This window comes from Zootoca vivipara, chromosome 5 (assembly GCF_965207765.1).
Source record: "Zootoca vivipara chromosome 5, rZooViv2.hap1.1, whole genome shotgun sequence".
In the NCBI taxonomy this organism is placed as follows: Eukaryota; Metazoa; Chordata; class Lepidosauria; order Squamata; family Lacertidae; genus Zootoca; species Zootoca vivipara.
The window spans coordinates 63,077,964-63,105,369 of NC_142588.1; the positions used below are offsets into that span (position 1 = coordinate 63,077,964).

A 27,406-nucleotide genomic window follows, 5' to 3' on the forward strand; every position below is an offset into this window, starting at 1 on the left:
TTTTAAATCTTTCATCGGGGACGTCAGCCAGAGCCATTTCTATGTAATGAAACCTTGGCTAAAATTGGGGAGGGTTGCAGCAGAAAGTAAACAACACTTATAAAAGCAAGCATATCTACTTTAAGTTGCAGTTTTGGGTATCACCTACTACAAACGGGGGGGGGGGGCGATTTCAAGCAAGAGCAAACTGTTCACCAACCATACCCACAGCGGGTATTGATACTACCAGGAAAGTGGGGACACCTGCAAGTTAATTTGGGGGCCTGGGTGAGTTCCTGCAGTGTTCTGTCACCTGGCAGATGTGGCTGATGTATGTGACTTCAGGATTCCCAGGGTAAAAGACACCTGCATTTTCCAGGAGTACTTTCAGTTGTGGACAGTGTAGACCTCTCTTGAGGTCACTGCCACACATGGATGTGACCTCAAGAGTTGCTTTCGCTGCTGCAATTGACATAGCAGCTTCTCCACCTCCATGTTTCAGACCACATGCAAGTAGGATTAGCTGGATCTCTGGACAGCTCACTTGCCATACACACAGCTTCCTTGTTATTAACCATTATGTGGTCCTTTGTACTAGATTACAGATATCAAAGCACTTTTGCTTGAAAAACAAGCTGATTGTAGACCTGCCTTGAATATGCTGTTGCAGTTAGTATGCAGATAAATATATGCTTTTAAAATACTTTTGTCTCGATTCCGGATTAGCAATGAGCTGAAATGGGGGGGGGGCATTTTCCACGAGCACTTTCAGCAACATCTAAAAAATGGCCCTCGTTTCTTCAGGAATGTGGAAAGGGGCAAAAGTGTGTGTGCTCATTTGGAGTGAGGGCAATGCTCTGTTCTCGCTCTCAGTTGGCTGTTCTTCCCCCTGACTGGCATTTTCACGCAGCCAGATCTGATTGGCTACCATTTTATACTGCCTAAGATCATTCTAGGAAGGAGAGGAAGCTCCCAAATAGAAGACGCTGTTTGCAGAGAAGGGAAGCTGGGTGAAAACAGTCATGAAGGCACATTTGGTAGTGTAAATGTTTAGAGGAACTCCAAAACTAAAACAGGTCAATATTTCAGATCTGAAATGCTGCTTCTGCCTGACCTACTTAGGATGCATTCAAAGGGTTAGAGTAACCAAGATATCCACCCTCTGTTTTCTGTAAAGATGTGCCGTCCTTTCTTAAGGAAGTATGCAAAGCTCATCCTTGACTGACTCTCTCTCTCTTTTCACAGTCAGGTTTTTCAAACATAATCTAAAGATGGGGCAAGGAGCTTTGATGGAAGGAATCTGATCAATTATCCCTCTGATGCCTGCTCTTCTGACCTTTTTCCCCCTCCTTTGGAGACTGTGCTATAAAAGCCAGGGAGCTTGTTTGACCTTTCTTTGCACTTACATCATAGTCATTCCCCCTAAAAAGAATACATGATTTATTACATGCATATAAATGGCATCTCACTGCTTCACAGCTTCCAGTATCTTTGTACAATGCAATCACAGTTAGCATAATTCTTCAAGAATAGCTGAATGGACAAAGCATGATGACCAATTTTATTTGAAACAGTCACAAAAGCGATAGGGCTGAATATGGCTAAACATTTGGCCATCCTGACATGGTCCACAAAAATCGCCTGGCTAATAAGGTAAAGGTAACTGGACCATTAGGTCCAGTCGTGACCGACCATGGGGTTGTGGCGCTCATCTCGTGTTATTGGCCAAGGGAGCTGGCGTACAGTTCCAGGTCATGTGGCCAGCATGACAAAGCTGCTTCTGGAAAACCAGAGCAGCACACAGAAACACCATTTACCTTCCCGCTGTAGCGGTTCCTATTTATCTACTTGCATTTTGACGTGCTTTTGAACTGCTAGGTTGGCAGGAGCAGGGACTGAACAACGGGAGCTCACCCCGTCGCGGGGATTCGAACCGCCAACCTTCCGATCGGCAAGCCCTAGGCTCCGTGGTTTAACCCACAGCGCCACCCGCGTCCCATGGCTAATAAAAGAGGGCCATATTTCCTAAAGCTGAACCACTGGGCATGAAAGTGAGCAACTACAGAGGCTTGTATGTAGCTCTGTTTGATAAGTCGTGCCCACTGCCTGATTGGATGGTAAGGACCCTAGTTTGGTAAGGACCTATTACATCCCTGCTATGTCAGGCTTTTGCCTAGACAGTAGTTCTGTGCTTTGTTGTCAACCTGTTTTCTTGGACTATATCAGCTTTTTGCAACCTGGTGCCCTGTGGATGTTTTGAACTTCAGCTCCCACCATTCTTGCCCAGTCCAAAAACATTGGAATGGCCACAGGTTCCCCATCCCTGGGCAATATGGAATGACCTTCATGACCTTCAGCTTTATTTCTGTACCTTATGTAGGGGTTTCGTTCTTGGCCCCAGCATGCATTGGCAGAGCGTGTATAAGCAACCCGCCCCACTTATTTTGCCCCACCCCCATTATGCACTCCAAAAGGATCTGTGTATCGGCGATCACACATCAATTGGACGCATCTAAAATGTGTGTGTGGAGAGAGAGAGAGTGAGTTCTAATGGTAAACAATAGCACTCTTTTTCCAATTTGGCTCATGTTGTTATTATGACTCAATATATGATTCTTTTTTATTAAGATTAATTTTCCCTAATGAAAACAAAACAAAACATATATAACGGCCCATCTGGGTAAATAATTCTTGAAAGTGCTTGGAAGAGAAATGGCACCTGCATATCCAGAGACACAGCGCATGAATCATAAGCAGGCCTTTTAGGGTTATATATGTGGCAGCATGAAAAAATAAGAGGCGTACAATTTACATAGTGATTCAGAACTTTTGTTTCAGAATGTTACATTCATGTTTAATTATTTTACATGATCTATGTCTTTGGCAGAAATCCTCCTGCTGCTTTTAACGCTGAACCACATCAGTAATCCTTAGTTTAATTATATCTGAAGTTGCTATATTTTTCCTACAAACCAAACGGAACATCTGTAATTCTCAGGTACATAAAATTCCACTGACTGCTCTAGAAGGTGTAGACATTAAATACATTTTAGACCAGCTGTTAAATTTAGAGTCTAAAGAGCTTTTAGATGATGCTTCCATGGAAAAGAGACATGCACGTGGGTCTATAGATTCGTTTCCCAGTTGACGACAAATCTGTCTGGTATTGCAAAATATTATAAGATGTACACCTGTATCCAGAATTTCCCAAGTGGTTAGGTTGCCCTTTGTGCAGTTTGGCAGGGAGCAAGCCAAGAAATAATAAATGAACTGAGAGCGGCAGCTTTACCCCACCTGATGGTTGGACCAAGCCTATCATAGTTCTTCCATTTACCCAACATGTCCCTGGGGAGAGACACACTCCAATGGGGCAGAAACAATGGGAGGAACACCAGTTTTGTTTGAAAAGGAAAAAGCAAGTGCAAACACTGCTCTGCCCTCCCTTCTGTCTTGTTCCTGTGTACCCAACAGGTCTTGGGGCATTCAGGAGTCTCTGTCCTAGATTCTCTCCTCCATGGGGATCTACCAGTAGGGTTGATCAGCCTTGCTCCAATTCATGTACATTTTAGACGGTCCCTGTGAGCCAACTGATGGATGGCTGCTCCTTATCTTCATTCACGGGAATAAGAATCCCAGGAATAAAAATAACAGCCCTGATTTCTTTATTGTTTTTATGATGCACAATATATATGTGTAGATTCAGAGAGCTGTGATTCATTTTGTAATAACGCTTCTAAATACACGTCATATACTTGCACACAAATCAAATGACTTCATTCCTGTACTGGCAATAATCCCCCTGGTTACAATTAGTGCTAAAATGTTCATGGGGAACCTTCATAGAAGGGAGACACACAAATTATTTCCCATTTCATAGCAATTAACATAGAGATTGAAGACGAGATGGCTTTAAACTACATAGCTTCAATTCTCTAAGAAACAGTGGAGGCTTATAGTAAAAGGACAATATGATAAATTATAGGTGTGGGACCATATTGTAGAAGGGGCAGGTTAAAGGCTTCAAGGTCTGTGATCTCTGGGGGGATGGACGGACCAGGAAAGCAAAGTGTAGCTGCTCATGATTTATTGAGGCTTCAGAGCTTGAGGAGTGAAAGGTCCAGGTCTTATGATACCCTGAGGCTACTCCAGATGGCCAGGTCCTCCCAAATCCTAGTCCAATACAGTTGGGATAACCAGGTAGGTACTTCTCAGGAGTCCCTCTGCCTCTCAACATATAGGAGGAGAAGGTCCTATAGCAGTGCCACGAGGTATTCTCTGCTTCTGAACCCTTCATTGGGCCTTGGCTGGTGGTAGCAGCTGCTCCCTGCCTTGCTTCTTCCTGTACTGACTGAGTAGCAGCAGTCTTGGCTCCTAGATAGGTGAACTGGGGCCGCCTTGAAAGGAAAGTCACACAGCAAAAGCTGTTCTACTCAAGACTGTTGTTTAGTCGTTTAGTCATGCCCGACTCTTCATGAACCCATGGACCAGAGCACGCCAGGCACTCCTGTCTTCCACTGCCTCCCGCAGTTTGGTCAAACTCATGTTCATAGCTTCGAGAACACTGTCCAACCATCTCGTCCTCTGTCGTCCCCTTCTCCTAGTGCCTTCCATCTTTCTCAACATCAGGGTCTTTTCCAGGGAGTCTTCTCTTCTCATGAGGTGGCCAAAGTATTGGAGCCTCAGCTTCACGATCTGTCCTTCCAGTGAGCACTTGGGACAGTGCCCAGCAAATCCTCACAACAGTCAGATTATCCAGATAAACACATCTTAGTTATACAGAATAAAGCTTTAGTTTTAGCTTCTTGCTACACAACTGATGATGTGTATACAACTCGTTTTGTTTTTGATAGATTTTCTCACTGTCTTTAAGGAGCAGTATTTTGAAATGAAGTCCAACAGGACAAGTTCCTATGCCAGGGAGGGAGGACCTGTGACCTTTGGTGTGTTCTTAGACTCCAGCTCTTATCATCCCTGACTGCTGGTCTTGCTATCTTAGGCTGATGGGAGGGGGCCTCCAACAACATCTGGACTGTCACACTTATCTTCACACTAGGGATGAATGGATCAGTCTATTTCTGCTGTGTCAATTTCACACGTTCATTTGTAACACATGTCACTCTATCCCACTTCCACACTAATCTGCCTTTAAAATAATCTGCATGAAAATCCATATTCAAATGAGCATTTTAATGCATTTTCTCACAAATATCTATATATATCTATATATATATATATATATAAACTGGGCGTGTGGGTGTGTTTCCACTTTTCACCAAAACGGTTTGACCGATTGAGGTCAAATTTTGACACAACACATGCGAATGTCCGAAGGCTATAGGAAAGTTTGCTAAGACAGATGTCACACCTCCGCCAGGTAAAACCCCCCAAACCCCGTGTTTCAAAACACACCACTCAGACAAAAATACATGCTGGGAAAAGAACCAGGTTGCAAACTAGCACCCTCTAGTGGCAGCTACACTGGTACTGCACCTATAAAACTTTCCCTCTCAACAGCACCTCGGCTCCCGTTTACATACTAGGCCGAATGGAGGTACTGACTCGCTTGGGTGGGGGTTGGGGGGAGGAGGGGATAGGTCAGGACACGGTGGGACCAGTCACAAGGATGATCTGGGGGGTGGGGGGAAGTGATATATCATGGGTCGGGACAGGGTGGGGGAATCACAGGGATAAGCCAGGGGGTGGGGGGGAGGATGGGACGGGATACGTCATGGATCGGCACAGGGTCGGGGAAATCACACAGATGAGCCACAGCGATGCGTGGCAGGGCCAGGTAGTGATCTATAAATTCATTTTCTTCCAAAAAATGTACAGTGAATATATTGTGAAACTATGCATTTTTGCCTGGCTTATTTTTTGATCTGAGAACTCCACTGCAATATTCAGAGAAATGAAAAATCGAATGATATGGACATTTTGGCCCACATATTGGGAGGGAGGGATCAGGTCACTTCACATTGGAATTTGCCATGTTCAAATTCCTCAAGCATCCTTCCTCCACGTGGAAGTTCTCCCCTGTTCTAAACCTTAATAAAATGAACCCCAGGCTGCGTAGCTAGGGAGTGCAGTGGTGGTCTAGGAACACATGACTATCTTAGAAGGCACGAATGAAAGTGAGAGTGGCAGTGTTATTTATTCTAAATTAAAATAAACTGGCTCAGAATACACACACACAGCTTGGTGTGATTTCTCCAGTATATTTTATACATCATTCTTAAGGAACCAAAATAAAATAAAACGAGATGCAGGGAAACCCAAATATAAGCTTGGTCTCTGAAGATTTTTTAAATGAGTCACTTCAGTTTGAAGCAGCACATGATCATAACAAGAACCAAAGTGATCTCAGGACTGATGGCACTGAAGCCTGCAGGGCATGTTAGGAGAGAGACTGCCTACAGATCTAATTAAAATGCATCCAGGAATAAAGTAAGAGGAGGAATCTTTTCTGCCTAATTGGTAAGAGAGGAACTTACTCTGCTAAACTGCTGATGTAATTGGAAATGCCACATACTGGTTTAGCTGGACACAGTGATCAATCAGACATTATTCCTTGCCGTGGTTGGGGAAATGGCTGTGTCACTTGTGGGGGTTAACAAAAGCAGACTTCTTCAAGCCATGAAACAATGGCAACTGCTTTGTGCATGGCAAAGCACACTTCTGGGAGGGACTGGCATGAACATGACTTATTTCCCTTGCACTGCTTTCATATAGCCTTGTTTTAGTGGTCTGTAATTGCAGAAGTAAATGTTCCTCAAGGGCTCCTCCACAGTTCTTGGAGAAGTAACTGTTGAAGGTGATGAGGTGATTTAGGTATGAAAACCTCTGGTCAAATTAAATCCTTAAATATAGGGTCCCTAACTACACCATCTTACTGTAAATAAAAAACAGGTTCAATTTCATGGGCTGTTCTAGAGAAAGAGAGCAGGTGGTATGGGTGATTCCTGAATTCAGTGCCTAGAGGTAACAGTGGACTGGATTAAGGCCAATAAAATGAAGCTTAATCCAGACAAGGCAAAAGTGCTTCAACTTTAGGAGAGCAGCCAACCTATTTTGAATAGGGTTTCTTTGAAGAAAGGTTCAGAGCATAGCTGTCAGCCTTTCCTTTTTTTGCTGGAAATTCCCTTAGTCCAGCGCCGCTTCCCGCTGCTATCCTGGATTAGATATACTGTAGAGTAGACTGTCCCTGGGACAGGTGAGCCTGCTGCTGATCCCTTATTTTCAAATCCGAAAGTTGACAGCTATGGTTCAGAGCCTAGGAGCGCTCCAGGGTCCAAATAGCAGCTAAGGAGGCCCCTGCTTGAATTCATAGTAATTCTATCAGCCGATAAATAGCATTGCAACTTTGCTTTCATAATACTAATGCTGATAACAAAAAAAGTTTAGTACTTTCACGTGTTCCAAGTGTTTCACATGGATTTTCTAATTATAGCCCTGTAAAGTTAAGTTTACACATTATTTCCGTGCACTGCTCTGGTTTGCCAGAAGCAACTTAGTCATGCTGGCCACATGACCTGGAAGCTGTCTGCGGACAAACGCCGGCTCCCTCGGCCTATAGAGCGAGATGAGCACCGCAACCACAGAGTCATTTGTGACTGGACTTAACAGTCAGGAGTCCCTGTTCCTTTTAAAAATTAAGTCAGTATTATCTCTCATTTTGCAGATTTGGGGGGGGGGGGGACAGAGGCAGAGAGACAGAGAAAGCAGCTCGTTTTAATCCAGCTAGTGAGTTCATGGCAGAAGTAAGATTTGAACCACAGACTTCAGGGTTTGTAGCTGAATCTCTTAGCATGCTATGCTACACCAGTTCCACATTCAACCTTTAACCACAAGAAAGGGGAATATATATGCAGGATTGTTATTCAAAAACTATTGAACTAACTTCAAAAACTGGGGGGAAATGCCAGTGTATGTCAAGTGTTTAATGGGGCTTCCTTCCCAGGTAAATGTGTATAAGGGTTGCAGCCACAATCATCTTCTGAGTGTCAGCTTTTATTCATAAATTAATCCAACCCTGAGATAAACACCCTAAGAAAACGGCGACACATGTTTGATGTTATGCTGAAAGCGTTAAAGAAAAATTGAACAACTTCTTTGATGCTTTGATCTCTGAAGAAATCTCACTAAAATTATGATCAAAGTAATTTATACTACTTAACAACAAATCATCTTAAGGCAATAATAAGCATTCTGTTTAATCCATGCAGTCAATTAACCACTACAAATCTCCATCTGTTGGGGGGGGGGGGCAGGACTCCACTTAAGGATCATTTTCTCTTAAAGGTCAACAGAAAGTCACAGAGAGAATCTCTGATATATTGCACAGGAGGTCATGTCATTTGTGGAATTTTTGTTTTGCGAAGAGAAGGTGCAGTTCTTAGTATACTAGTGCTGAAGAGCCAAAATTCAAAGAGTTACAGAAGGGTCACTCACTGGCTTGGACCCAATGGGATATCTGACATTTTCCCACTTGTACGGCAGGTCCCTATGTCATGCCACCAGCAACCTTGGAAACATCAAGGTTTGGTTTACTGTGTGGCATGATGTGGTTGTTGGTGCTTTGCCCACACTCCCCTGGCCATACAAAATTAATCATGTTGTTCTTTGCCATCACAGAGAACTCCTAGATGACCCTGTCTTACATCTCACAACTGGAAGAAAAAGAAGCTAATTTGAGGCATGGTTTTGCATGACATACACTATTCCTTTCCACACTAATCAGTGCAATCAATATTACAGCCAGTAGCAGTTGTCAAAAGTTATACCTATTCTCTAACGGTGAATGATTAGGGAGGAGATGCTACTCTGTCATTACAAACTCTGCAGATGCCATTATCCACGTTTCCTCAAATTGGACAAGAAAATATGCTTACATTAAATGAAAATCGATTGCTGTTAAATGTGGTAGGTAGCTCTGGCTAATTTGGATTGACACCATCTATGCGACTTGCAAAGCAGTGGATTGAAGGAAGAGTATTATGTAGCCATAATATATTCAGCACTGACTAGCTGAAGTTCCGTGTAGACAGCCATGCATAACCCACAGAATTCAAGTGAATCACTTACGCAGGCGCCCATTCATCATGTTTTTGGCATACCTACTGGCAGACCATCTTTTTCTTCTGGGTTGGGAAAATTAAGAATCACTTTCAGCAAAACTTTACTGGCTACTTGTAGAGCCACAGGTTCCAATGTGGCCCCACTGTAGTTCATGCAAGGTATTTCAGGTTTTTTTTTTTAAGGGCAATGAGCCTCCAAAACCTAGTGCAATTTTATAGAAACCTACTCAGAAGATAAAGGTAAAGGGACCCCTGACCATTAGGTCGAGTCGTGACCGACTCTGGGGTTGCGGTGCTCATCTCGCATTATTGGCCAAGGGAGCTGACATACAGCTTCCAGGTCATGTGGCCAGCATGACTAAGCCGCTTCTGGCGAACCAGAGCAGCACATGGAAACACCGTTTACTGTAGCGGTACCTTTTTATATACTTGCACTTTGACATGCTTTCGAACTGCTAGGTTAGCAGGAGCAGGGACCGAGCAACGGGAGCTCACCCTGTTGTGGGGATTCGAACCGCCGACCTTCTGATCGGCAAGCGCTAGGCTCTGTGGTTTAACCCACAGCGCCGAGAGTGATAAATGCAAAACTATTGGAATTATGGGCCATAAGCAACTGTGGGAATTTGTCATGACTGGATGCAGCCTTGCCTGGTCAGCTGACATACACCAGGACATATTTAATTCTTTGCAGAATCCTGGTTTGTCAATATGTACAAACTTCATATATATAATTACTACAAATTTGTGTTTCCATTCCATGTTTCCTTTTAGGTTGAATGTGAAACTTGAGTACTTACCTGATTAAATTGTTGCAGTTTAGCAATTAAGTTACTGACGTGTGGGTCCATTCCTCTGACTTTCAATTCTGGGTTATTAATTTGTGCCTTCATCCCATTGGTAACCACTCTGCTTGTATAACTGCAATAGAAAAGGAAAGGAAGGCTTAACATTCAGGTAAATGTCCTTTTCTTTTAAGATTCAGTAAACACTTTGGAAGAGTCTACCAAGCTGATATCCTGATTTTGTGTGTGTATGAAATACAGACTTAAGAAGGTGCAGCACAGTTTCTGTAATCAGGTATGCAGCAGGTATGCAGCACCTTGAACCTGCATTTATCTAAAGAACCCTCCCCTGCAAAAAACAACAACCCAGAATATACAGTAGGTTAATGCTTTTATTACAACTAACAAGAACGAGCAAGCTTTTTAGTTCTTCAGAATTCCGTCAGAATTAAGATTTCTGAAGAACCTGAAAATTGCCCACAATTTTGCTACCTTTTGATTGATCCTAATAAAGCTACTGCCCTACTTTTTTATTTGTATTTTTTTATATATATAGAGAGAGCTGAATACTGGAATATTCAGTACTGTATAGGCAAAACGAGGTATTTCTTCACCTAGTGCATTGTTAAACTGTATAACACACTGCAACTTGGATGGCTTTGATCGTAGGCTAAAGAAGATCATTAAGACTAAAGCTACTATCAATGGCTACTGGTTATGATGGCTGTGTACAACCTCCAGTAATGTCAAAAACAAAGCAGAAAATTGCATGATTATTTACATATTATTGATCAAAAAAACCAACAATAGTAAATACTGCTCATATGCGCTTGTGTGCATTTCACTCTTGACATGAAAATTGTGACAATTTTGACTATTTCCATTTATGACAGAATTCTCTAGCATCCCTAGTTAAAAGACAATTTGCAGACTCATATGTATATATACATATAGAGAGAGAAAAAAATCAAATCATCAGTTAACCCTCAGCTCAGAAATTCTCTCATTGATGCACACTATAAATTGCTTTGATTGTAAATTATATTATTCCATTAAATGAACTCATTTGATAAGATTCATCAGCTGGTTGTGATCCTGTTCGCCACATGCAGTGACAAACTCTTTTGCTAATTATGACCAAATACCTTAGACAGGTATTGTGTGTCCTTAACGTTTGTGACACCAGGGAGAAAATGATGGTAAGAAATAGAAATGGAAATAGTGAGCCAATTAACAAGATATAAATTTCAGCTTGTTAGGTGAACAAATGGTTGAAAGTGTGGCCTACGCACAGTCAGCCTTGCCCGTATGCCCAGAATCATAGCAGCCATTAATTCATCAGATAACAGAGCACACCAAAAATGCTTGGCATGCCGGCTCCCTTTAATTCATGGAGAATAAATAGGTTTTAATCCAGGGAGGTCTGCAAATCATAAAATTTGTTGGGCATTGATCATCATAACTCATCATTTTCTAGCACACATTGGAGAGCAGGCTTCTGTGAAGTTTAACAACACAACCTGCTCAAAAATAAATCTGGGGCTCCTAAAGAATTGCAGTCTAAATAAAATAACTGCCTGGCTCTTTGGAATTACCTTGGCTGCAATCCTGATTGTCCTGGGCACAGAATGCAGGGTGCAGAGTGATTTTATTAGAAGCCAGTATCGCTCACCCTTCTCTCACCATATACCTTGGTACCTGGACACAAGTGGCTCTCCACAAAGCCCAGGTGCTCATTTCAAGGAAAGTTATTCCACCTTGCACTTGATTTATTTATTTCTCACACTTAAATCCCACCTTTCTTCCATAGATCTCAAGGACGTGCACATGGGATTCTCAAGCCTGCTTCGTTTCAACAAGGACCATAGGTCTTCAGGTCATAGCCCAGGTACCACACCTCCTTCTCAGGGTCCCAACACTCAGGCTACTTTCCATGGAAGCAGCACAAAGCCATGTTAAGGTGTTAAGGAGGAGTGTGTTAAGGTTGCCGAATGTGAGCCACAGAAGTCTTCTTCTTGAAGCGACTGCTTGGGCCATAACTGAGCATACACTGAAAAAAGTTGAGGCTAAGTGCTTAGGTGGAGCAGCAAGAGACGACTGCACAGATCTTTAATGCAGGGACGGGGAACTCTTTTGTTCCTATTTAAGGCTACATTTCATCAGGGGTAATCTGTTGGGGGCTGGGTAGATCCAGAAACAAACATGGGTGGGGCCAGAGCCAAAGGTAGGTGGAGCCGACAGCATCACATCAGCCCATCTCCCTCTATTGGTGCCTTCCTCCCCCTCCATCTATTCTGCCCCACTTGTCCACCACCATAAATGCAGGTCAGTCCTGATTGCTTGCAGGGGGCTTTTCGCCCTCCTCCCATTGCTCCACCCATTTCCATCCCTTGAACGCTACCCCTTGACCCTTTGCTTAGAAATTAAACAAAGGGTTTGCTGGTTTCTCTTTAAGGTTTCCAGACTCAAAAGAGAGCAGGGCAATTAAAGGCACAGAAGTCCTGTCCTCTATTGAGTCTGGCAACCCTAGATGTAGCAGTCACGTCTCTCTCTCCTCAGAGAGAGGCCTGTGGAACAAGAGTGGACCTGGAGTATCCAGAGGGCAGCATGGGGAAGCCATTGGTTCCCCAAGGCTGCCTTAATGAGCCAACCTGCACCCTGTGCACAGAGCCACAGGGGCTGCAGTCATGGTGTGCAGCGCTGGGTTGTGACGATGCCCATGCCTAAGAACATGTGATGGAAACAGCGTTCTTTCCCTGCTTTCCCCTCCTTTCTTGCCCTGTTGTTTCCCGTGTCTAATTGTAGATTGTATATGGGTGTTTCCTTAAAACTGCTGCAATGCAAATGAGTCCTTTTTTTATCACCGCTTCCAAATGTTCTCACAATATTTAATGGGTTAAGTAATCTATCTGAGCATCATATTCATAAAACAGAATCACAGGCTTCTTCTTTTTATCTTTTTAAGCACAACTAAATAAGAGGCAATGTCCTTAAGTGCCTATTGAAGAGGATTTCGCTAATTTTCCAAATCAATGAACCTGTTAGGGATTTTCAGTACTCGATGGTACAAATCTCACCCTAATTTAATTACGTAACTTTTGCTAGATCAGCACCACCTTTTGCAAAATACTTAGGTTATGCCATATTGAATGTCTTCATTTAAATTACTTGTGGTTGGCTGAGCCAAAATCTGAAAGAAAGAAAAATTGAGTGCTTTTTCTTTGTTTTCTATGGGACATTCCTAACGTTTGTTATTCCTGCTTGGTGTTAAAGAAGTAAAGAAGAGTATTCAATGTTTTTTATGCTTTAAAAAGCTGACTAAGGTGAAAGATTAGAGAACCTAAGGGGGAATTTATTTGTCAGACACAAATGAACTACAATTTAGCAATGTAAAAGGGAAGAGTCATTCTCATACAGTTAATTTAGAATACTGATACAGCAATGAATGATTAAAGTTGGTTATCAAAACTATTTAATAATATGCATTCCAGGGAGGGTTGCACTCTTTGTTTCTCTCTGACACACACACCCCTTAAAAAATCTGATTGCCACTGTTCCATTATCATTGTAATTATTTATGATGCCTAAAATGCATGCACAGGTTGATAAGTTGGTTCCTTCAATCATCTGCGACCATCTATTCATAATTCTATGCAATATACAGTGGTGCCTCGACTTACAAAGGTGATCCATTCTGGGGCGCTCTTCGTAAGACAAAGTCTTCGGTTGTCAAAGCGCCTGTTTTGCGCATGCGCGAAGCGCGCTTTTGCGTATACCGCGCTTTTGCGCTTCTGCGCATGCACAGACCTCACTCACCACTTCTGCGCAGGCGCGGACCGCACACACCACTTCTGTGCAGGCGCGGACTGCACACACTGCTTCTGCCCAGGCACGGACCACGCGCACAGCGAAGAGACTTCCGGGGTTGTCGACTTCGTAAGTCGAAACCTTCGGAAGTCGAGTCATTCAGATGTCGAGGTACCACTGTACAAGATTTTTTAACAGAGTTTTAGGAAAGGGTAAACTATGTACAGCTGAAGGGAAAGTGGAATTTTTGCAAAGAAAGAGAAAGGGCAAATCCTGTGTATAGATGTGTGTGCATGGGAGACAGTGGATGCTGCATAATATTTTTTCTCTGGTGACTTTGGTTGCTTTTCCTTATTACAACACACTGGCAAACATTTAAAGAACATAAAGAGCACAAACTACTGGATCAGACCAAACAAGTCTGTAATCCTGTTTCCTACAGTGGCCAACCAGATGCCTAGAGGAAGCCCTTAAGCAACAGGACTCTTCCAATTGTGTTCCCCCACAACTGGTATAAAATGCAGTGTAACATTAAGCGTTGCTAATGCATTTCTGTACCACTCATAGCTGCCAAGTACCCTGTTTTCCCTGGGAAACCCCCGTATTTTCTTACCGTTTCCTGCAGGTGTCTTGAATGGCAAAATACCCCGTATTCCCCCGGATTACGGAGCTCCTGCCAGCGGCCATGTTCTTCAGGTGCCGTGCCGGCACCAGAAGTCACTTCTAAGCACTTCCGGACATGCGTAGAAGTGACTTTCGATGCCACTGTGCCCATTTCGTCCGCAGCGCCAGAAGTCACTTCTACGCACTTCCGCTGCTGATCCCAGATTTTTCAATCCGGAACTTGGCACCTATGGAACCACTGGATTTAGAAAGTATTGCTCTACTCAGGTTCTGAGGGTTTTTTATGTCTCATTTTAGTTATTTAGGGCACTATCCAACCACATGCCCATCTGCATGTGAAAGGGGATCCACATAGGGATCAATGGAGCCTCTTTCCCCTCCCTCAGCCTTTGCCATAGGCCTTTGAACAGACACTCATCACATGCCAACAGAATCACCATTATCAGCTACAGGAATCTTGCATTTGAGGCCTGTAGATAATATTTTAGAGACTAAGACCTAAACCACATTTCTAATGGCTGTCATATTCATATTGTTTATTGTCATATTTGATTGCTAGTTCAAACTTAATTCTATTGTGTTTTATGTTCGCTTAGTATGGTATGTGAATCTGGTCTGGGACCGTAATAAATTTCATTCATCTACAGCACAGCAAAATCCTAACTTTGTCTTCTCAGAAGTAAATCCTGTTGAATTCAGTGGGGCTTATTACCCCAGGTAATTGGGGTTAGAGTCGTAGCCCGAGAGACTTGTGATTAGCCCCAGTTCCCCACCACATGAAATACATGTGTAAAAGAGCTTCCAATCCCTGCACTTTAAGTAGGCTATTATATCAACCCTCACTCCACAAACAGCCTGACCACTTACTTCCAATAAATGAATTTTAAGATTTGCATCACAAAAGCCTTTGGTTAGTTTTATTAAGTCTTTTGATTAATTGCCTCGGTGCCATTTTTTTAAAAAGCAACAACTAAGCCTATGAACAGAGCAATTTGAGGCATAGCTATATTTCAACATGAACTCCAAGTATGTGGTTTTGTTTGAATCAGGATCTTCTAGAGAACAGCATAATTTCTTTCAAGCTGCCTGCTCTTTCAAAAGGTACTGAAAAAGACTACCCATCCTTTCCCCTACACATATGCAGATTCACCTACTTAAATCCCCTTTTCATGTGTGGAGGCGCCGCTATTGACTGGAGAGGGAGAGACTGCTCTGGAATCAGTAATTTGAAAACGGCTATCCTGCGATATGTATAATTAGGGGTCTAAGATAACAGCACTGAAGTATGCATAGGAAAAAGCTGAAGTAAGTGAAGCAGTGCAGTATCAAAATGCAAGTATAAAATGATGGATTTATATATATCGTATATATATATAAAACTGAGCAAAACTCAAAGAAGCGCCACAACTATTTGTCAGAGAAATGTAAGACAAAAGGGAAAGGGAAGGCAAAAAACAGGCACACCTTTAAAACCACATATTTGGCATCACAGCTGACAGAAATATTCCAATATTTGAGTGTGCGCAATTCAAATGTGGAACTGACTTCAGAGTTTGAATAATTAAATTTAATAGCAATATTCTAATTGCTCACCCAACACATACAGCCAAACATGCTATAAAGTTTCTCGAAGCTACTGACAAGGGTATCATTGTGTGGTGCCTAAATTCTACATAGCTTTATAACACATAAATGTCTGCATCTGATGAAGTGACTGTCAAAGCATTTGCTGGTTTGTTTTTTAAGATTTAAGGTGTTCTGTTGGTTTCTTCTGCATTAGATGTTCTGTTGGTTTTTCTGCAATACACCAGCCTGGCTTCCCTTCTAGATGAAAATGTTCAAGCAATTAAGCATGGAATGTTCAGACACAAGTGGGGCAGATTTTATAGCTGTCATGAGAAAATGAAGATCCCATTACAGCAGGTTGATAGGACAAGCATAAAGGATGTTCAAGGGTTTCATTTGGTCCACATTTTAAAGCTAACTAGCTTGATTCACACTTTCTGGACTAATATGTGGTCCAGACCGTTATCATTTGGTTTAGGACATCTTTGAATCTGTGATACAGTTTTCAGCTTTAAAAAGAAAGAACCAAAATATGCATAAAAATGTATACACAAATGCATATTTTAAGATAAAATGCATAGAAAAAGGCACTTTTTCCATTAAAAGGCATACTAAAATTCCATAATTTGCAAACAGTTTAGAAATAATAATCACAAGAGGTTGTAGAAATGGGGCAAAAATAGACCAATCTATTTAACCCCAGTAGACATGAGGGGAAACGGTTGATTTTATATATTAAAAAGCCTGCTGGATAAATGTTGAAATTACACACTACAGGTAACGTATAATATACCATTATATGTTCAGTCCTTTTAGGGAAGGACTGTAAGCTCAGTGACAGAGGTAAAAGGTAAAAAGGTCACATGCTTTGCATGCAAAAGGTCCCAGGTTCAATTCCTGGCATCTCTAGGCAGAGCTTGAAATCACGGAGAGCTCAACCAGTCAGTGTTGTCAGTGGTACTTAGATGTCGAACGGCTTGGCTCCCAAACAAAACGGCTCCCAAATGCCACAAACCTGGAAGTGAGTGTTCTGGTTTGGGAATGTTTTTCAGAAGCCGAATGTCTGATGCAGCTTTCTTGGCTTCTGATTGATTGCAGGGAGCTCCTGAAGCCAATGGGAAGCCGCGCCTTGATTTTTGAACCGTTTCGGAGATCGAACGGACTCTTGGAAAGGATTAAATTCGAGAACCAAGGTACCACTGTACTGGATTAGACAGAACAACAGTCAGACGCCGTATAAGGCAGCTCCGTATGTCATCCTGCTCCCATGAACTGCCTGCGCATCCATTTGGCCACTCTTGGATGTGCTCAGCTGGCTGGACGTCTGCTTGATCAGCAAGACAATCCTGATGTTGGGTGCCTGAAGCCGCCAGGTCAAGCTGCAGTCAGCAGAAATAACAGATTTCATTGGCGATCCCTAAGTAGCCAGAGGTCAGCTTTTAAGTTCACCTACTGGGAATGCAGAGCACGCGGAGAGGCATCATTATTCTTCAGGTCATTTCTCATTAAGGAGCAGGAATTCCATTCTGTCCATCTTAGCCTCCGTCCATTAAAGGTTTCTGTGTTGGCTTTTGCCCTGGCCATGAATGTAATTGTTATCAAAAATTAATAGGCTCCAGGTACACATGGACATTCAGCAATACAAGGATCTGCAATCTTATTTCTCCAAAGAATTCTTGAAACCCTTAATGAAAGCTCATGAAGTAAATACAAGAAACTGCTTGCAGTGGGTGGGGTGGGGGCACGCGGAAACAAACATAATCAATGTTTCGATTAGTGTCCATTTTGAAAAGAGCAGTGTGCTGCCCACATCAAAAGAGAAAGTGAAGAACTATGAGAAATCCGGAGATGGTTACATGAGCTCTGTGTCAAAACCTAAGCATCGTAGGGGATCAAAGTTGTGTGGCAAAGTGATGTGTGTGCTCTGTCTGCACAGGGAAGGACAGACAAGTTCAAACCTGACTCCTGTATAAATGGAATAAAGCAAATATATCTGAGACATAGAGGCTGCGCTTTGTTAAGATTGCACTAAAACACTTCTCTTGACAATCAGGCATCTATCAAGATGTTAACTGTGAGAAATAGGTTTCCATCATCAGCCAGCCAAATAACCGATCTGCTTCAAGCACAGGACTCAGGAGTCTGCAATCTGATCTCTGCAGCACCTGTGCGGAGCCTCACTGTCTTTATGGAATTTCATAAAAGTGTAAGCGCCCATCCTAACGGAGCCAAATGCAGGAGCTCTATGACAGCTCTAGTAACATCTGCAACAAGGCTAAGCACTTTTAATGCCATAAGCTTTCCGCTCTCTATAATTCCGCCCCCTCTCCCCAAGTTTAGAAATATTTGTGCACCATTATCTACAGAATCAGGAGGTGTGCAAACATGGCAAACTGATCAAACAAGGTGAAATTTCAGCTGAACAGCAACTGAGCTTTCGCTGTCTTTATCCAGTGGGAAAACCTTTACCAATCCAGTAATTTCTAGGGCTCCTCCTGTTTATTGAACATTTATCCAGATTTGATTGCACAAAGCTTATGTGAAAGTCACTGAGCATTTGTTCCAATTTGTTTGTGGGGAGGTTGTAAGACAATGAGCATGCATCCTCATTTGTTTGCTTGGGGGTTATATGTCTTCCCATCCATCTATCATTATCCCATACTTTCCCCCATCACTTTCCTAGCCACAAAAAAAGTTTGGTTGTTTTAAAAAAAAAGTTATGCTAGAGGGATAGAGCATTTCAATCCACTTTAATTGCACAAACTTATATTTATGATATATAACTGGATCCTTCCTGTAAAATACTGACAGTCTGGAGGCAAACCAAGACAAAAATCATAGAATTGCAGAGTTGGAAGGTATCCCCCAGGGTCATCTAGTCCAACCCCCTGTGATGCAGGAATCTCAGCTGAAGCATCCAAGACAGGTGGTCATCCAACCTCTGCTTAAAAACCTCCAAGGAAGGAGAATCCACAACATCCTGGGGGAGCCTGTTCCACCCTCAAACAGCTCTTACTGTCAGAAAGTTCTTCCTGGTGTTTAGCTGAAATTTCCTTTCTTGCAACTCGAAGCCATTGGTTCAAGTCCTACCCTCACGAGCAGGAGGAAAAAAAGCTTGTTCCCCCTGACGATCCTTCAGGATATTTGAACTGAGACCGATCCTAAGACTTCCTTTATGCAAAGCATGTGCTCTGCCACTGAGCCATCGTCTCGTAATAAAAGAGATTCTGACCTTTGGGCTCAATCCATTTGTGGCGTTTCATGTCTTCATTCTGCGATGCAGGAGCAAAGCAGCTTTTCTGTGAACCTTACCAGCTGCTTTCGCATAGTATATAGCAGCAAATCAGGACACCGTAGGCAATCCAAGCCGCCTCATGTGCTCGTACCCTTCATGCACAGCGCTGAAAACATGCATTTTTCCAGTGGACATAGCACATCTTTAAAGATGCACATCAATCTTTGAATATCTAATCTTAAAAAAGGAAAGATTGTAATGTGATCATAGTTATAATGTGCAAAGCAGCCCTGGGTGGCAGGGTGAAGACAGGAATTCCTAATGGTTCCCCCTTTGCTAGGGTGAATCTTGCCAACAAAAGAGAATTCATTGAGGACTTGCTTCTGTTCAATTGTTCTCACTAAGGACTCAAGACTCAAAGTGCCCTCTCTCTGATAAGCAGCAGTAATTAATCTCCCAGCTGTACAGTAAAAGAGTGGAAATGAAAAGTCTTTTATTGGCATTCTCATTATTTAATGATAATTAGGCCCTGGAGTGCCATAACTGCCCCCAATTTTTATTTTACAAATAGCAGTCAGAGTCATTGCTCTTCCTACAGCTGTCTTAAAAATCTGTCGCCAACCCCCAATTGAATAGGATATAATAATAATAATAAAATAGGCAAGGGAACAGCAGCGGTTCATGCTATGCAGAAACATGCATGATACAGGGACACACAAGCATTTTACTATTTTGAGTTAAATTCTCTTCCCTGCAGATCTCAGTGTTTCACTTGCAGAGGACAGTTCAATACTCCTATATGGTATCATGGGCCCCACGGTCAGCATTGAGCTAATATCTGAGCATCAAAGGATGGAAAATGATCAAGATGACATAAATGACTTCATGTCACCACCCTAAAACATTCCGAGTCCTCCAACAAGAGATCTACAATTATTTAAATGCACAGTGAGGTGCAAAACACTGAAGTCCTCCCCATACTGGTTCTTCCTGTCCCGGAGTTAAGTCAGTCCCCTTTACCTGGACAATATCAGAACTCTGCATCAGGCTGAATGATGGGAGGTTAGTTACAGAAAGTAATAATACCAAGGCATCGCAACACTGTTAATCCTCAGGATCTGCTCTTGAAAAAAAACTGGCATCTGCTGCTACACTGGTCCTCTTCTAAAATTACCTTGTGCATTCAGGGCATTAAGAGAAAAGGGCAAATAGAACCACAGAAATGAAGATTAATTCATATGTGGCCCCCTCCCCGGTAGGTTATTTAGCAAAAGGGAACCAGTCCCCTGGGTGGAAGAGGAGAAGGAGGAGAAGCCATAGTGAATGCTTTCTGAGCATGCATTGAGTAATTCATGACAGTCAGGATCAGGCCCAAATCCTTGCATGGTGGCTGGTGATGGCGGATGCAGGGCTGGAACTCAGCAGAACTATGTTCTCCAAGGTGGGCACCATTGCCATTCTAAGAGAACGAGGGAGGCATTCATGGTGAGTTCCAGCACCTCTTTTTCCGGGTGGATGGGTAATCAGGACAGCATAGTTTGGTTGTGCTCAAAAGAGCTAAAGCAGGCATAGGCAAACTCTGCCCTCCAGATGTTTTGAGACTACAATTCCCATCATCCCTGACCACTGGTCCTGCTAGCTAGGGATGATGGGAGTTGTAGTCCCAAAACATCTGGAGGGCCGAGTTTGCCTATGCCTGAGCTAAAGCAAAACAAAACCTCCACTCTACAATAAAGATGAGCAAGTTTACTTCTGCTCGCTTTCAAATTCATTCCGATTTGTTTTCAGGGAGGTTAGATGACATAGCATCAAAGCAAGTGCTATTTCACACTTTCCAGTACATTTTCCTGTCACTTTATTTAAAGGAAATGGTTTCTTGTGCAAGGCTTCCTAAACAACTATAAGGCAAAATATGAATCTGCCAGTCTGTGATTAAATCCCACCTCAATATAGTCTGGAGACAGAAACAGTTTAAAAAAAAATGAAACAAGTATTGCCACCCTAAAATAACTCACTTTCATTTTCTGAGTTGATCTGAGATGTGGAAAATAAACCCAGCCTTTCCTCCCCCAAAACAATATTTTTCCTTCTCCTTAAAGGCTTACCTTGATGAGAAAGAATGGCAGATACACAGCAGTGGCATTCAGGACCACATAGTAAAGCAATACTTTGAGAGCGACAGTATTTGGGTGAGCTATTTCCTCTGACCATTACTTTATGGTCAGTCTTCTACCTGCCTGCAGACTGTCTCACCAGAGTGGTGCATGCTCTAGTTATCACCCGCTTGGACTACTGCAATGCGCTCTACGTGGGGCTACCTTTGAAGGTGACCCAGAAACTACAACTAATCCAGAATGCGGCAGCTAGACTGGTGACTGGGAGCGGCCGCCGAGACCACATAACACCGGTCCTGAAAGACCTACATTGGCTCCCAGTACGTTTCTGAGCACAGTACAAAGTGTTGGTGCTGACCTTTAAAGCCCTAAATGGCCTCGGTCCAGTATACCTGAAGGAGCGTCTCCTCCCCCATCATTCTGCCCGGACACTGGGGTCCAGTACTGAGGGCCTTCTGGCGGTTCCCTCCAGGGCCGTCTTAAGTATATTTGGGGCCCTTTCACCGTGGTGCGACGGATCCCTCCGGCGCCCCCGCCCTGCCCCATTTCCCAGCGCAGCGGGCGGAGCTGCGTGGGCGGGCGCAGCGCACAGTGCAGCGGGCGGGCAGGTGCCCTGGCGCCCTGCGCCACCCAGCCTGGTCCTAGGGCCGGCCCTGGTTCCCTCGTTGCGAGAAGCCAAGTTGCAGGGAACCAGGCAGAGGGCCTTTTTGGTAGTGGCCCCCGCCCTGTGGAACGCCCTCCCATCAGATGTCAAAGAGAAAAACAGCTACCAGATTTTTAGAAGACATCTGAAGGCAGCCCTGTTTAGGGAGGCTTTTAATGTTTAATAGATTATTTTATTTCATTTTTCTGTTGCAAGCCGCCCAGATGGGTGGGGTATAAATATTAAATTAATAATAATAATAATAATAATAATAATAATAATAATAATAATAATAATATTAGCAAGGGGAAATACCTCTTGATAGAACAGGCGCAGAGGGCAAGTGGCTCTCACAGACGTGTCCTCATACGACGAGAGCAAAAGCAGAGCTGAATTCAGGAAATCTTCCTTTATTGCATTAGCATTTGTCAGGCATCCTGTGGACATCAGTTTAGCACACCTAGGCCTTAACTAGGATGCCAATCCAACCTGCATTAGTAGCCTTTGCTTCATATACTTATGTCATTGCCGGAACAGCTCTATTATCACGATCCTTTGACTTTTTGCCAATAAATTGGTATTTCTACTAAATGACATACTTTACAAAAAAAATGCAGAAAAGGGATAAACAATGGCTTTTTATTTCCATTGTAAAAGAACATGAAATAATTTCCTGCCATTTCTATGCACTCTTTGACATACCAATCACAAAGGGGTTTCATTCACATTTCAGCTTTCCTATAATTTCTGTAATGCCGCAGCCATTGTTAAGAGCACAATTAACAGCGGACCACCATTAGGAGATAAGTGGTACAGTTCCAAAATGAATCCAAGGCAAAACATTTTTCTCTCACTCACTTCTGTAAAAAATATATATAGAAGGATCTGATCTTTTCTTGGTCTCCTCATTCTGAGATGATACTCTCAATATGATCATGTTACTGTATTTTGAATTGACTTTTTTTTAAAAAAAGCTTTTATATGTCCATTAATATAACTGAATTGTAAGACATCTGACTGTAGAAATCTCAAAAGATATCTGGGGCCGTTTCTGGGAAGGCACCAAAGTAGTCTAGTTGTTGCAGTTTGAAAAACAATAATAAAACTATATAGTACCTGATTCTAATCGAGGGGTTTGGGGTGGTAGACAGAAATTTCCTTGCATAATGGAGTCTAATGCACCAGTTTACACAAACAATATTTGCTGAATAAACTGCTCTCCTGTTAAACGCTGCTGCGAATATTTAGAATCATGCTGAACCTCGAGCTCCCCCTAGTGCTGAATAGCCTAATAACCATCATGACCACTACATTTTCTTTCGCAGGAGAGACTATGTGATCTACAGTCTCTTTCTCATAGGGGACATTCTTTTTGATGCGCGGCTGGAAACAGAAAGGAGTGTGAATAGTTGCGTAGGGTAAGTCAGGTTCATTAGAGAGCATGGAGAAAGCTAAGTGTGCATCAATGAACCTGGCAGTCAATGCTAGTCACAGCTAGAAGTGGGATGGGAGAAGGAGTACTGAACAGGAAAAACAAGAGAGGGAAACCTTCTCTTGCATGCTGAGCAGCGGTAAGATTGCAGTGTTGTTGGACATCAACTAGCATCATTCCCAGCCAGCATGGCCAATGTCAGTAGGTCAACAACATCTGGAGGGGAGCACATAGCCTACCCCTGAGTAGAGGACTGCATTCAAATCTTCACTCTCCAAGAATATTGGGTAATTAAGGTAAAGAGAAGCACGAAGGGTTAATGGTTAAAAAGAAGTTATAATCTAGAAGAAAGAATGTAATTTTAGAGTTGGAAACTGCAATAATTAGTGAATTATAAAGAACTCAAGGAAGGGGAATGAGGAAGTCCGAAATGTTTAGATTTGAAATTGAAAAATATAAGTATGTCTTTTTATTATTTTTATGGGTTTTTTTCTTTTCATTTTTTCTTCACCTTTTTATATAAATTGTTTAAGAATTATATATAAATAAGAGAGCTAAGATGCATCTTTATGATGTTTAGTTAAGATTCTAGAAATGCTATGAGTTAACTATAAAAGAATGGTAAGGAAGATAAGTGAAGAACAATGAAGAAATAAGACGTGATGATATTGTTCTAGAGCTCTGTATTTGCTTTTTCTTAAAGTTTTTGTCTTTTTTTTAAAAAAACTTTTTTCGCTTTCTCTTATCGTTTTCTCTTTTTTGTGTAAAATCTAATAAAAATTATTAAAAAAAACAAAAAACAAATCTTCACTCTCCACATCTTTCCATAGACATGCCCACACCCAAACCATTTTCTTTTCAGTGGTAATTCAATCTGAAGGGCAGAGTGAGGCAAGTGAACAGGTGTGCTCCACATGCAAGAATTCAACTAGTGATTAATTTTACATTTATTTCTCACTTGTGTGGTACCTCCAATGTCTATTTCAACACAGCACATGTCCTCTCAAGAAATTGCCATTCACCGATAGGCCAGACAGGGTCTCTCAAATGTCTGTTCCCCCCATTGAAGATAAATGCTGTCTGTGCCTTTTGGATGTTAGCCTCCCCAAAACAAAGACAAGCAAATGTAATTTAGCTAGCAAAATATCCAGTGGAATGTTTGACTTTTTTTTTATAAAAAAAACAGATACTGTATAAGAAGAGGGCAACCAAAATGGTCAAAGGTCTGGAAACAATCCCTTATGAGGAATGGCTTAGGGAGCTGGGTATGTTTAGCCTGGAGGAGAGGTGGTTAAGGGGTGATATGATAGCCATGTTCAAATATATAAAAGGATGTCATATAGAGGAGGGAGAAAGATTGTTTTCTGCTGCTCCAGAGTAGCGGACACAGAGCAATGGATTCAAACTACAAGAAAGAAGATTCCACCTAAACATTAGGAAGAACTCCCTGACAGTAAGAGCTGTTTGGCAGTGGAATTTGCTGCCAAGGAGTGTGGTGGAGTCTCCTTCTTTGGAGGTCTTTAAGCAGAGGCTTGACAGCCATCTGTCAGGAATGCTTTGATGGTGTTTCCTGCTTGGCAGGGGGTTGGACTGGATGGCCCTTGTGGTCTCTTCCAACTCTATGATTCTATGAAAATGGTGCGATGATAAGGCTGCAATGCTGACGTGCTATGGAAGCAAACATGGCCAAAGAATCTGTATTTCCTTTTCAGCAGAAAAAGAAAGAAATATAACTTTTATTTGATGCAGAAGGTAACATTGGGTTTTTTCTGATGGCAATACAAATGTAGGCATTCTATATTCTAGTTCTTTGAAGCAAGCAGATTTCTGACTGTCTAGCTACAATTCGTATACAGGCGTACCTTGGAAGTTGAACGGAATCCGTTCCGGAAGTCCGTTTTACTTCCAAAACATTCGGAAACCAAAGCGTGGCTTCTGATTTGCTGCAGGAAGCTCCTGCAGCCAATTGGAAGCCACGGAAGACCGTTCAGCTTCCAAAATAGTTCGAAAACCAGAACACTCACTTCTGGATTTCGGTCGTTCAGGAGCTGATTTGTTCAGGAGCCAAGGCGTTTGAAATCCAAGGTACAACTGTAATCTGTAAAATATATGTACAATTTTAATACTACACCAGGAGTGGGAATACCCCCCCCTTCAATGTACTTGAGTGTTGCATTCCCTTGGGGGAAATCTCTCAAGGATTATACGGCAGTGGTGGGTGGAGTCAGACTTACAGGGTCATGCCAAAAGCCAGACTCCCACCTCAGACCTCAGATAAACTGCCCTAGGACATGGAATCATATGGGCTGGGTGAGTCCGCCTGATTCAAGCTTCACCTGCATAGCATGTGGTGAAGCTGGGAAAGGACGTCTTACAAACTCAGCTGTATGTTGGCCTGTGAGCAGAGAAAGTGATGATCAGTCCCTCTACTAAGTTGGCTAGCAAGGTTAAGGATTCCTTCAAGCCACGATGATTCCTTGTGAGCATACAAGCTCCTGAGACAAAGTTTTAACTGCTGCTGCTGCTGCTGCTGCTGCTGCTGCTGCTGCTGCTGCTGCTGCTGCTGCTGCTGCAGAAGTATTTGCTGATACTTTGGGAAGAAAGAGGCAGTTTTTTCATTATGGGGTGGGGCGGGGAAATATAGTGAGGAAGCCACCACAAAGCAAATCCCAGTGGTTTCTCCCTGCTCCATTTGGCCCCTGACTCAAGCGTTCAGTGCAGAGTGGGTGGATTGGGGGAGGGGGGGAAAGAGACACTATTGATTATTTGCTATGGGGATATTTGGGAGTAAAGCAAAGAGAGAGAAAACTTATCTCGGCAACTATTGAACTTGTCAACCACATGATTAAATTGACAGGTCTGTGCAGATGGAGGGGAAGAGTTGGTTTGTTAAGGGCTAGAAATGAGAATTTATTAAGTGCATGTAGACAACTCCCTGGTATACTCATTAAGGCATAGCTGCCAAGTTATCCATTTTTAAGGGATTTTCCCTTATGCTGAATAGGCTTCCTCGCGAGAAAAGGGAAAACTTGGCAGCTATGCATTAAGGGTTGAATGAAGCTCCCTTAATGCCTTGCTGGAGGGTGCTAGGCTATTTCTTATCTGAAGAAATGCCATACAAAAGACATGATAACCTGAAAAAGATTTGCCACTGTTCCTCTTATTTAGCATTCTCTCTTATTGTTTCCTGCCCATCTCTCTTCAGTTACGAGCCAAGGTTTTATTAAAAATGGGGGGGGGGGAGAGAGAGATACTGGTGGCATTTGCTTTGGAGAGCCTTCCTCATTGTTTTCTTCAGCAATTGAAAGAAAAATCCTCCCCCACAGTGGGAAATACTCAGAGCAGACCCACTAAAGTCAACCGACACGGCCAACTTAAGTTTATACATTTCTGTGTCTACTAAGACTTAGCTGCATACAAACCTTTGAAAGGTGATGCATCATAATGAGGATGTCACTATTGGTACACATGTTGGATTTTATTCCAAAATGCAAACACAGCAGTGCAGCATCCCATCAAAAGCATTTTGGAAATGCATTTCCCAGAGATTCTCATCCAGGTGATTTTTCAGAGCAACCAAGTCCCACTTTTTTAATGAACCAATTTACTCTCTGCCGGCCTTGCGCCTCTTCCTAGCTCCACAGCTGGAGACAGAATTTATTGTAGTTTAATGTTGTGTAGCATCTGTATAACTATGAATTAATCATTGTCAGAAAAGAATAAAGATAATTAGTTTCATCCTCTGTGGCCAAGCAGGGACCTGTGCCTTTCATAGAGTCAGCAGATCCACAATGTTGAAATGTCATTATTCAGTTTCTCTCTTGCACACAGAAAATAATATTTAAAAGTTTTGATAAGACGTGTGAGCAGGCTTGGAAATTAATTGAATCATCTGCATTTTATTTGTTCAGCTGAATGATATTCTGTGGTAACAGTCAGATTATTTAAATGCTATATAGTAAACACAGGAAACATTCAAACTTCAAGGTAAGTCCTGGCAAATCCTTGACTTCAATAAAAAAACACACACACTAACAATCCATGTTTTGCTGCAAGAAATAAACTCATGACAAAAGGAAGAATATATTCATGTATTCCACAGACCTGGGTTGGCCCATATGGTGCCTGTCATGAACTGGCAGAACAACAA

At 42.5% G+C, this 27,406-nt stretch overlaps 1 protein-coding gene across 2 annotated transcripts in view; it reads right to left on the reverse strand.

The window, feature by feature from the left end:
* Positions 1-27,406, reverse strand: part of LOC118093423 (glypican-5) — a 385,759-nt gene that overhangs the window by 158,366 nt on the left and 199,987 nt on the right. For both annotated transcript variants that reach the window (XM_035132483.3, XM_035132482.3), the window contains one exon: positions 9,851-9,971. In XM_035132483.3, coding sequence (XP_034988374.2) covers positions 9,851-9,971 — 121 coding nt within the window. The remainder of the gene's footprint in view (positions 1-9,850; positions 9,972-27,406) is intronic.